The 12,597-nt window shown below is 36.9% G+C and overlaps 1 protein-coding gene across 14 annotated transcripts in view; it reads left to right on the plus strand.

Annotated features, from left to right (window-relative positions):
- The first annotated feature begins 594 nt into the window (after positions 1-594).
- The window catches only part of LOC108058109 (heparan sulfate 2-O-sulfotransferase pipe), a 40,941-nt gene continuing 28,938 nt past the window's right edge, over positions 595-12,597 (plus strand). For 4 of the 14 annotated variants that reach the window (XR_001769941.3, XM_017142638.3, XM_017142637.3 and 1 more), the window contains exon 1: positions 602-883. Coding sequence is in view for 13 of the 14 variants with exons in the window: in XM_017142638.3 (XP_016998127.2) it covers positions 795-883 (89 nt within the window). In the remaining variant the exon portion in view is untranslated. Of the gene's footprint in view, positions 884-12,597 lie in introns of all 14 variants that reach the window. The other 10 variants (XM_017142633.3, XM_017142632.3, XM_070214462.1 and 7 more) reach the window with 6 other exon arrangements.

Below are 12,597 nucleotides of genomic sequence, written 5' to 3' on the forward strand. Positions count from 1 at the left end.
TCCAGAGTTCGCCAACGAACGATATGAGAAACCAAAACTCGAGAAGAATCTTTTATTTATGCACGACTGGCCAAAACTAATCGATGGAAATTACAAAAGCGGGAAGGTCAACTTTTCGACTACCCATTAAGGGGGAGAAGTTCAAAGGTAAACCTGTTCTTAATTCTAATTCTCTTCCTTTAAGAAATAAATTGAAACCAGTCGAGCTGATCTTTAAGTTCTTCTTTTTGCCAACGTGGTTCTGATCACACGCAATATGTTCTTTTTGGTTAAAAATGATTGTTTGAGTTGGAGCGGCCAGCTGTTTCAATAGAGGATATTGGAACAAGTGCCCAAAATTAGATTCCTTGCGCGGAGAATAAAGAGACTGCTGTTTGCACGACCTAAATAAATATGTCTAAGTAGATTAATGTCAGATGTCGGGTAATAATAAAAATGTTACCACAGACAAATGGACTACAGTCACGTCCCCAAAGTGAGCCGACCCCCGAACAAAGAGCAGCGAAAAGAGCGAATAAACAGAGCCGAAGAGAGCGATCTTGGGCGCAGAAGAAAATGGTAAAAGCAAACTGCGGTAAGCCGCTGCCGACGTCTTAAAGTTGGCCAAAAAGGCAGCCAAGTGCCCCCAGGAACATTCAGTCAAGCCGCGATCGCCGAGCTCTACGGACGTCTCTCTCTCCAAATCTCTTCGTGAATCGGAGTGAACTTAAGTGCTGACCGGAAAATTCTTTCGGCCAAGAAAGTTCTTCGAAAAAGATCTCTATCGATTGTGTTTTTTGTGTAATTCCCGTTGGATGTCTCTGAACGCCGAACGATCGTACAAAATGAAACTGCGCGATGTGGAAAATGCCTTCAAGTACCGGCGCATACCGTATCCCAAGCGGTAAGTGTGAACCGTCCAAGAAAAGCCAGCGGAGAAAAGATATCTTTCACTGGAGAATGAAGTTCGATCCAAAGAGGAAATGCAATTGAGTTCCAGTTTATGTTTAATTGAAAACCGGTCATAATTGCCATTGAATGGCCTGAGAATAGAGTTGGTAGATTGAAAATTGCGTTCGCCTCACCGCCTGAAGATTAAAAAGACTTTGCTCTCGATTCTCCGTAAAAAGCGTTTAACTTTCCGTTTTTCGCAGCTGGCTAAAAGTGAAAGACATTTCAGGGTCGTCGCATTTGATAAATACAATTAAATAAAAACCTAAATTGCTGGCAAAACAGTTTAAACATTTTTGTTGGACTTTAAGTACTGCCAGCAAGTAAATTAATTGCAGCTATTTCTACACATGAAAAAAAAAATTTTTTTCTATTATTCAATTGCCTTTGGATCTCGTTTTGAGCTTTAAAAATTATGCGAATTTTAATGAGTTTGTTAATTGAAGATAGTTTTAAAAGTTTTAGTTCAAACAATCATGTCGGAACTTCAATACTGCCATCTAGTTAACTAATGGAATCTATTCCTACACATTGAAAAATATAGATATGTAGAAATAATTCATATTTTAATTGATTTTACAAAATTACAAAGTTATAAAAAAAATTGTAAAAGTAAAATATTATAAACATTTTAAGACGGCTTGTAAACTAATACCGTCAGGTAAAGTAGTGCTGTAAAGTTTTTAAACTTGTAAATTGAAAATAACACTAGTTTACAGCCGAAATGCTCCCCAGCAATTGATGGCAAATTCTGTTAGATTTGGATCCCTAGATCACGAAAATAGCACTAAAATTTTTTTCGATGGCACAGTTTTTTTTTAAAGATTTTTTAAAGTTTGAAATGTTAAATTTCGGACTTTTTTCGAATTTCTTCTTATATCTCGGCAGATATCCACTCGGTTGGGCCAGTTTTAGTTTTATTTTAAAGTCAATAGATCAGAGCTTAACTTTGCCATACAGATCAATACGATTGGATGAGTAATGGCAGCGCAGAAGCTTGACAAAGATGAAAAATGAGTTTTTTGGTCAAATGTAAGTCGGCTGTACATATCGTAAAAACTCGAAATAAATCCGTTGAAAAATCATAACGAGTACAAACATAAAGTTTGCATCCTACCAAATAAAACAAGCCGGATATGGCCCAAATCCATGGAAAACTGGATTTATGGTGGATTTTTAAAGTTTGGATTTTTTCACTTTTTTCGGTTGACAGAGTCCAAATTTAAGATTTATCATAGGCGGCGACATGTAAACAAAAATAATTGGTGTTGGCAGCCGGGTCACTAAATAAATTTAACATTTCGAACTTTAAAAAATCTTTAAAAAAAAACTGTCCCATCGAAAAAAAAATAAGTGCTATTTTTGTGATCTAGGGGTCCAGCACTAACAGAATTTGCCATCAATTGCTGGGGAGCACACCAAGAATATTATTTTGTAAACTAGTGTAATTTTTAAATTTTTATATAATTTTTAATGTTTTCCTATGTGCATTTATTTTTGTCTTTTTTCAATTCTTGCTCTAGTTTACAAGCTGCTATCTTGTTTATAGTTTTTTCATTGCTGTTTTTCATTTTCAATTCTTCTCATAATTCATTTGGTGTAGCACCTTGGGGCCAGTTTACAGAGATGAAAAAAAGGAAAACCACAAAAGCCGAGCTCAGCTTCAACTATTTCAAGTGGCCGAAAGAGCTCTGTCTTAGCCACTTCCCTCACACTGCATTGTCTGTGCCTACATTTTTCGGTGTTTGTTCTGGCCTTTTACAGAACGCAACTCGACTGAGTTCAGTTCGGTTTAGTTCAGATAAAAGTTAAGAGCCCGCTGACTTGACTGCCTGCTCATTAGTCGATGGTTGATGGTCGACGGACGGCGGGTTATTTGGCCGCCCATAACAATTTTGGCTATTAAAAGGTGTTTAGGCCAGAGATCTCAGCCACTGCGTCCGCTATTGTGCAATGTTCGCTCTTTTTTTACGTTTGTATGGCCAAAAATTGTTGCAACGAGTGCGTCGAGATGTAAACTAATGATATACTGACTTATGTTATGGACTAATTGGCTTTTGGGAAACGATTTTTTGCTCTTGTTGATTTTCAAAATCTGTGTGAGAATTTACTTTTCATCAGTCATGGCTAACAGATATTTGCATCTCAGTGTGAGGTATAATGGTTTGTTTGTAAGTTTCTTAAAAAAGATAACAATTGCTGGTAGCTAAATATTTCTTACCAATTTTAAATTCTTTCAACATTTGTAAAAGTTATTTTATTTCTGCGTAAAATGTATTAAACTCCATTAAACTTTTTTTGCCCTATTTATTAAGTCCCCTTTTATTAACGCGATGCGAATCCCATTTCCGTTTATTTGCAGAACAAATTATTACATTAAATGTATGAATTACTGGCGTTAATTAAACGCATGAGTTAAATGTATATATGTACTTTTTGTGATTACCACTCTCAGTAGCATAAATTTCACGCTCATTTTGATAATTTCATGCAGCTGCAAACTCTCAGTCAATCAGTTGGTCATTCAGTCAGTCCGACAATCAATCAGGCAAACATTTATTTTTTACACATTTCCGATTGCACAGCTGATTTAGCGAAAGGACAATCTTAAAATTTGCACAACAAAATTATGCAAATATTCAAATAAGGATATGATTTATAGCGAGTGAAAAGAATCTTCATGGAGTGAACAACAATTTCCCAGCAATGTGCGTTATTTGCACGACTCTTTTGTGCATTTCCAAATTGATATTAATTAATTAAATTAATTGGTTTTGCTTAAACAACTCTCCGACAGATGTTTGGCAGCTTCATTAACCGGGCACGCGATAAATAAGCATACGGAGAAAATGAGTTCGTTGCACTCAGTTGATAAAAACCTGTCAAATGGATTCATTTAATGAGTAGAATCAAACTGCGTTATGCAACACATTCCCGTGAATTAGCATAAATTACGTTGTCTGATTTGTTATCCATATAGATTAGGGCTTACCTAATACAACATTAACTCTTATTTTCACTGCAAGCCGAAGCGTGACAGGAATTATTTAGAACGCCCCAAAAACCGGGTCAAGTGGGGAAAAGAGACGGGAGATTCAAGCCAGAGAAACTGTAGCTGGATCTTCTGTGTCTTTCCTCTCGAAGTCTCTCTTTCTTACCAATTTCTTTCTTTCTTCGGGCGCCACGACATGCAGTCACTCACACTCGCGTAATTACTTTCAGTGATGTGCTTGCTTTTCTTTATTTTGTTTTCAGTTTTGTCTTGTGTTTTGTTTTATTTTGTCTGTCTTATTGCAATGGAAATGATGTATATTGGGGATTTTACACGCTGCCGGTGGGCCACGGGAAAGTTAATTATTGCCGTCTGTCTGCGGCGGGTGGCAAATTAAAAAAAATAATAACACTGGTCGACAAAAAAAAAGCCCAAGAATAAAAGCTACCAATCCTGAAAGGATTTTAGCTGTAGATTACTACCTCATACTTGAAAACATTCCATCACGTCGAAGTTTTGAGAAATCCGTGTTCAAAGTTCCAAATTTTCGATTTTTAGGCACTTTTTGCGACTTAATAGTAAGAAAACCCTTCGTAGCCCAGAGCCACAATTTAGCGGAAAAGGTACTTTGAACCTTTAACTTCAAGATTGTCCAATCACAAAGTTGGGCGACCTCTACTTCTTTAGCTACAATGGATTTTACTGAAGTACTTTTTGTCACTTTTTTTCATCTATAGTAGCCTGATATTTTTAATGTATTGAATGTGTACGGGTCTCAGTTCAACAAGGAAAATATCAGGCTACTATAGATGAAAAAAAGTGACAAAAAGTACTTCTGTAAAATCCATTGTAGCTAAACAAATAGAGGTCGCCCAACTTTGTGATTGGACAATCTTGAAGTTAAAGGTTCAGGGTACCATTTCCGCTAAATTGTGGCTCTGGGCTACGAAAGGTTTTCTTACTATTAAGCCGCAAAAAGTGCCTAAAAATCGAAAATTTGGAACTTTGACCACGGATTTCTAAAAACTTCGACGTGATGGAAAGTTTCCAAGTATGAGGTAGTAATCTACAGCTAAAATTCTTTTAGGTTTTGTAGCGTTTATTCTTGGGCCAAGAAAAAGTCTTGATTTTGTCGACCTGTGTAATTATTAAAAACGAAAATTATTTTTTAAAATGTCCATTTTTTAAAATGCAATTACGCTTTTGTGGGCCTTACTTTCTTAAAAAAGGAATATAGGTGTTTTATTTGTACAAAAATTGGGTAAAATTACTTTTTATAACACCAGTATCGCGTAGAGTAAGAGGGATTAATGTATTTGGTGAAAAGTTTATAACAAATAGAAGGACTCTGATCAAGAATATATATACTTTATAGGGTCGGAAACATTATACCCTTTTACTCTACGATTAACGGGTATAATCATTTCAATAACATTTTATACTAGCTCACTATCTGCCACTGAAATATCTACGGACCCAATTAGTAAAATGATAGTATAGCCACTCAATGATATTTTGAAAAAAGTTTAACGTCTACGAAGTGTGCAGAACACTGAGGGCCAAATTAAGCTAACTTTAAGCCGCATCATCGGTGAAACTATAGCACCCTGCGCCTACATTTCGCTCCCTATTCACTGATAATTTCGCACGCAACTTTTGGCTAGTGAAAGCCCACAAAATATTCACATGTTTTGTATACATTATAGCAATTTATGACCGCAGCCGTTTAGCACCTTTCAGAAGAGATGACCAACAATTTTAGTGAGCCAATTTCAGAAAGCAACAAACGCCCACCATCAGTCTATAACTACATGGCTGTTATTAGTTGGTCATAAAAACAAAAACTTTGGTTATGCCTGTGTGGACACCGAAAACAAACGCCCTCTCCCACGGAAAATGAGATGAAAGAGTTTTTCTACATTATGTAAAAGCGGTCAAATGTCGCTCTGAGTTACGAATAAAAATGCAAAGAAATTCGCATTATTTTTAGCATAGTAAAGACTGTATAAAAAAGACACAAGCTGATTAGCACAATCATGTGAAAAATGTGCAACACTTTTGGCTAAAAATAAAGCAAGTGCAAAAAAACGCAGACCGTGCAGACAAGTGGAAATTATGTGTATAGCTTTCACTTGATATACAAATATGGGCTTTGGGACAAAGGGGGCGTGGCCAGCAATGCGTAACAGCCAAGTGATGATGACAATGATGAATTTTTTGTCTTCTGGCGGGTTTCAAGTTTGAAGTTTGCCAAGTGTAAATTGCTGGGCAAAAGGTGAAGTTGAGCCGAAAGTGGAATTATTTTGGCTAGCTCAAAGTCATCGAAATGACATTTAAATTGAAAAAGTCATTCAAATAGTCAAGGTAGAGGTTAAAATAAGTCTAAGCCATAAATTTAAACATTTTTTACGTTTACGTTACGTAGAGGGTTGAGAATTAAATATTTTTGCGTAAATTTTTTAATCCCACCTTAAACATAGTTTGTAGTTGAACAAATGATCATCAACTAATTACCCTTTCACCTGCCTGATAAACACAATGAACATAACTCATTAATACCACTTCAGCCAACATAGCCCCTTTAATTTATTTAAGCACTTCCTTGTCCGAAAAGACTTTCATAAAAATTATCTTTTTGCAACGTGTTCAAAAACTTAAAAAAAACACATTAAACCTCCTTTCAATTTTCGTTTTTCCCGAAACATATCAAGATGTGTGACCGCTAAGTTTCTGGTACTTTCTCATAAAATTTAATTGTTTTTGATCAAAAACGTATGCAAAATGCTAAAAAAAAAGAAACCGGGCTGAAATGTGGAAAAAGTAAAATTTTTGTTTACTTGCTTGCAAGCGTTTTGCGTTTTGTTTTAAGTTTGCCAAATGCAGACGAGACAAAATTGAATTTAATTTCTTTGCCGCTTCTCCACTCACATAGCGAAAGTGAGTTAACACTCAGCTTCAGATCCGAACTTGGGGCTTCCTCGAGTATGTAAATCACCTTTTTTGCAGCCGGCGAACTGCTGGAGATTTATGGGCGCCAGCTACTTAGGCGAGCAGAATATTTTACGGTGGGACATGTCTGGGATCCCAAGAGATACATAGATTCCCAGGTGGGTGGTGCTTTTAACCATTTATAGAGGAACTCCATCAGCAAGTGAAAGCATCGAACTGCAATTAGCGGGGGCGCATTTATTATTCTTTTCACTTTTCTGGCTGCCAAGATATTAAAAAAACTAGTGGTGTTAATTGGAAATAACAACATATCCGTTTCAGATTCACACTTGTTTTATAAAGAAAAGCTTCTATAAGACCGCTGGAATCGAATTATTTTATTGAACATCTTCAAATTGTGTCAAAAAATATTAAAAATAATGATATTTTTTATAATTTAAAATGTATTTTAATAGGTCAGATATCTTACAGAAGCATATTTCTTAATAAATCAGGTATCTGGCTTAAATTTAAAGAATTTTTGTCGATATGTGGAAATTAAGAATATGTTCCTTTGTGTTCCGCTCCCTTGCACTTGAGAAGTCGAACAGGCCATTTCATCAACTCCCGAGAAAACTAAAAAAACTGCAATAAACCAGTTTGATAGTTGGCAAATATTGGCCAAGACCGAAACAAATGCACTTTCAAATGCAGGCAAAGCCTGGTAGTCGAACAGTCGAAAAAAAGGCGAAGGCAACGCCTAGGCAGTAAAAAACCAAACTACAAGATTCCGTGAGCATATAAAGAGCAGAGTCTAGAAACCGACCCCCAACAATGGACCAGACCAAATTGAAATTGTAACAAAATGCTCACGACAAATATGCGGCTTTTGTCTGTCCCGACTTACAAGTTTTTCCCCATTTTCCGCCTTCCTCTCTCACTATATATAAGTATATCTCTTGCCTTTTGGCTGTGCCACTCCAAAAGCCAAAAGCTGCATCATGACGTAATGACCACATGAAGCAGCTCGGCCAAGTCATGTGCCTCTCGCTTCTCGCTGGCTTTTAGGCTAAACCGCAAACGGAAAATCGGTCCACAGCTCGAGGAGGATCCCGAGCCTTACTATAATTAAATATTTTTTTAATTGCGCTCTCTGCGGTCTTTTAATTGCCAGGGGGATTGGCCTAGCCATGACAAGTATGTGAGGAAAAAATCTTGCCTGCATTTTCCTGAAGTGGTCATTCCAGATTTAAATAGCATTAGGACTAAAGATAGGAGCTATTATGGCCCACAAATAATTAAAGTTTATGATACTTAAGCCACTGAAATAATTTATGGGGAATCTTATGTGATTTTGAAGGTGTTAAATTAAGCAACTGGAAAAGATTTAGATTTCCCAGAAGTTATTTACATTGTCATAAAATCTATTGGCTAGCCAAGTGCATTTTAATGAAACGAGTACGATGTTTATTTTCAGTATATTTTAACACAATTATTGTGCTTCTTTGCTAGTTTGAAAATACTATTAATTTAGCTTAGAACTTTTTAACGTGCCAAGTACGTGAAATATAAATTAGTGTAATAGAATATAATCATATTTTTTAATGATTGTCTTTGGGGACCAAACAGCTGCTTATGAAAGTATTCCTAACTTTTAAGCCAAACAAATGCTTGGATTACTCACAATGGCAGCAGTAATACCATAAACTTTAGGGATCATTAAAGCATTGGTTTGATTACCTTAAATTGCCGGCCGCTGAAAGAGTTAACGAATTGGAATTGCTCTGTAAAAGAAAGTTAAATTGATCCCTAATGAATGTCGGATGTTGTAACCTGCCATTGAACACCCCCAATAAGACTTGTAATCCAATTTCCCCCCTTTTCCCTCGAATGTGGCAGCTGTTACTCGGAACTCGGTGAAAGGAGGTTGGCAAATCAAAATTGATTTTAATGATGCCTTCGTTTCGGATCGCTTATCGGACATGTACCGAACATCATGTTCGTAAATCATAAATCTTGCTATCATTTCGTTTTGTTACCACCTGATGGGAGGAGATCTTGGGTGGTTTTTGCCCAAACATTTTTCATTTCTAGGGGCAAACACATGAGTCTTTGGATTCGGGTGAGGAATAACTGCCGAAAGACGCCCGGATGGGGTCACGAGCTGTGCGTGTACTTTCCACAGCAACTGTTTTAGAGTCTTGAACCAATGTTTGTATATTAGGTGGAGCCTTCGTTATGAGGCAGGTGCAGCCGGTATTCACCTGCCTTTCACTAAACAAAAGCCAATAATGCCAGGTGAGTTGGCATGAGTTTAGCCTAGCTTACACCCAGAAAAAAAAATTACCTTAATTTAAGTCCACGTTCCTTAAATTAAGAAACGATGGACTAAAAATGGGTAAATAAGGCTATACATAAACTTAAAAGTTTTCATCCCATATACTTACATTTTAAGTCTAAGGGCTAGTACTCAACCCAACAAAAAGTCATCCAAAACAAAAACTTCATATGAAAAAAACGTCAAAAAAATTTGTTTCATACGAAGTTTTTTGTTTTGGACGACTTTTTGTTGGGTAGAGTACTAGCCTAAGACTACTAAGACTTAAATTTTATATGAAAATTTTTAAATCCACATATAGGCTTGTTAGCCATTTTAAAGCTATTATTCCTTAAATCAAGGTCAAGGACTTAAATTAAGGAAATTTTTTTTCCTGAGTGTAGTTGAAATCTTATGTTTGTTTTAATTGTTTTGAAGATTTTGATAATAACAAAGTTGTACACCTTTTTAATTAACCACATTTATGTCATAAAGTAAATAATTTATTTTCAATTCATTACATATTTTGCTTTTATTACTGCCAATGTAAAGTCATTCAGATATTTATATTTCTTAAGCATTAATTTTCCATTTTTATCTAATTAACAGTGATTATAGAGAGTTGTGCCTCAATCGAATGTCATTATTTTGTAGCACTTTGAAATTCAGGCCAATAAATAAACGTCAAGCTGAATTAATTGAATTTCCTGTTTGGCTGATTGGAACACTTAAACTAAACATCCTAAGAACTAAATTTCTTAGAACAATTTGGAAGATAAATCAACCGCTAGAAACGGCCAACATCCTTTCTCTATTCTAATGACTTCCAATTAACATAAATGCAATGGCAAACATGCGACAGACAAATACCTGCAAGGGAAATTGAATTGCTTAATTAATTTCCACACTCGCTTCCCCCTTCAAAAACAAGTGAGCAGAGCAGAAAGGCAAATAAAATGAAAAATAAAATTTAATTTTAATGCAGCTTAGTCTCGTTTAGTCAAAGATGTCCCACAGGATACATATCCATTCTTATGATTTTCGTTTCTTCTCTTTGCGATTTTTATGAGCGAATCGAGTTTTTCCTTCGGTCGCCGGTTAAACAAGTTGCCGAGACGATGGCGACCTACTTTTGGCATCGCCTGTGACTGGGACTGAGACTTCGGATTCGGACTGAGACTGTAAATGAGAAAAAGTTGGAGATCTCTGCCTGGGCGGTGGCGAAGAGACACCGAAAATATCATCAGTATCAGGAAAATGTAGTAACAATAAAAATGTTCTCTAAAATATAGAATTCCCACATTATGATTTTAAATTCTTTCCGTTTCCAATATCAGATAATCATTTTAATCAATTTACATTATTATAGAGTAATCTCAACCCTCTGCTCCACAAAAATATTTCGACTCTCTTAATCCATGAGACATAAATGTATTTCGTCTCTATTTTTCTAAGTGCACTTTTGCCTTGTCTGTGGCGCCACTTTCTTTGGCGTCCAGTTGACTGGTTGACACCAATTTGAATGGCAAGTTTCTGTCAGGCGGCCTGCTCTTTTTACATCACAAATGAGCAGAAAATCGGATCGGGTTCGCCATGTGAAAGTCAAGGAGTGATACAAATACCTTATACTTAAGAGCCCTCCCACCCCTTCAGGTGGGCCCGTCTAAAAGGAGGTTTCGGTTAACGCAAATTGGCGAATGTGGCCAAAGGGGATTGAGCAGCTGCCGTGGAGAAAGGATTCCTTGCTTGGGTCAAAGCAATCGGCAGAGAAAATTAAAGTAGTCACCGGTTTAATAATCTTTGGGCGGTTCAATAGCAACGTTAGTTTTTCTTGGTATAGTAGATATAATTTCAATTATCACCATGGTGATTATAGGAGGGTTGTAAGTAAGAGTAACGTTATCATACTTGCGTTAGCAAGTATTAAAATTCATCGATGGAATTATAGAAAGAAAAAAACTTTTCCTCTACTTTTATAATTTTTTTATCTTTTTTACGAGTTAATAAGTTTTAGACAAAACTAAAAGGTATCCTAAAATATACATCAAAAAGAAGTTAAACTTAATCTACATTAAACTTTTTTAAAAATGGTTTTCTATTTTCTTTCTTAAACTACGACTCCGTCTTCCAAACCTTTCGACAATGGCTTCAAGCTCTTTATCCAGTCCTTGGAAAATTATCTGTAAACTCTCTTTGTCAATATCAATTTTCCATGCCGCAAGTCGTCTCAGGTAAGATAATGACAACAATGCAAATGCTTAGCATGGCCAGGGAGCTCGGGAAAGCCAACTCGAATTTCCAACGCAAGACACAATATTTTGCCCCGCCCCAAATGCACTTTGGAGCCCATGCAGGCGTTAAATGAGGAGCGTTTGACAACTGGGAGGCGCCACCTTATCCCTATTGCCCCTCTAGTCGGTTGCAGTTGTTGTCTGAAGCCGCCAGAGATCAGAAATTAGTGTGCCAAGAAGTTTGGCCCAGAGCCGCCCACATATTCTTATTCCATGCACAGGAAATAAATGCGCGGACATACGAATTTAGTTCAAATTTCAATTGTAATTCATTCGTATTAATTTACGGAATTCTTTGATCGATTGATATGTTTAGTTTCATAAGGGTCATGGAAATTAGGAGGTTTACAAATCTAAAGGGAGGTTAAATTTTCCAAAGTTTTAAAAGGCGATGGTAATTTTTGATAACTTTTCCGGGTGTAGCCGGTGCCACTTCCCCTCCCCCTCCGCCTGCCCCTCCCCCTGCCGCTCGCACACACACGTACACAGAGAGCAGGCAAAAATTAATTGCAATGCCGCAAATGACAGCGTCAAGTAGTAAAAGTAAGCACCCACGAAGCCGAAGACGGAGATGAGATGGAGGCCAAGAAGCAGGAGTTCCGGAGTCCCGAAATTGGGCTGCCTTTGCCAGGGGGCAGAGCAGGTGGTGGGCGGTGGGAGGAAAGAGGGCCGCAGGGGCGAAGGACGTGTCACGTGCGCCGGCTGCAACAAGGACGAGCTCGTTAAAGGAAACGACAACGATGGCGACAACAGCAACAAATACCGTCGAGTTGTTCGCTTCTGTTGTCGAGTGCGTAAATTTTGGTTGTTGCTGCTGTTGTTGATACAAAATGTTATTAACATTCGCTGCAAGTCAAATAAGTAAGAGCAAGAGAGGGAAACGAGAGTTGTAAAGCCGTCCTAGTCTCACTTGGCCGCCCTTTGCTGGTTTCAGTATTGTGTCTGAAATATTTGAAGAAATGTAGATAAAAGAAAAATAAGTGAAACATTGAAAACGATCAACTAATTGTAGCCTACATTTAAAATTATAAAAAAATTTAGTTTAATAATTCTGTAACACACAAATGGTCTATATGCGTTTATTTATATTTGCAATGCAAGCCACTATACATCTAGTTGTAAATTATTATTAATCCACT

Source organism: Drosophila takahashii, chromosome 3L, assembly GCF_030179915.1.
Source record: "Drosophila takahashii strain IR98-3 E-12201 chromosome 3L, DtakHiC1v2, whole genome shotgun sequence".
Taxonomy (NCBI): Eukaryota; Metazoa; Arthropoda; class Insecta; order Diptera; family Drosophilidae; genus Drosophila; species Drosophila takahashii.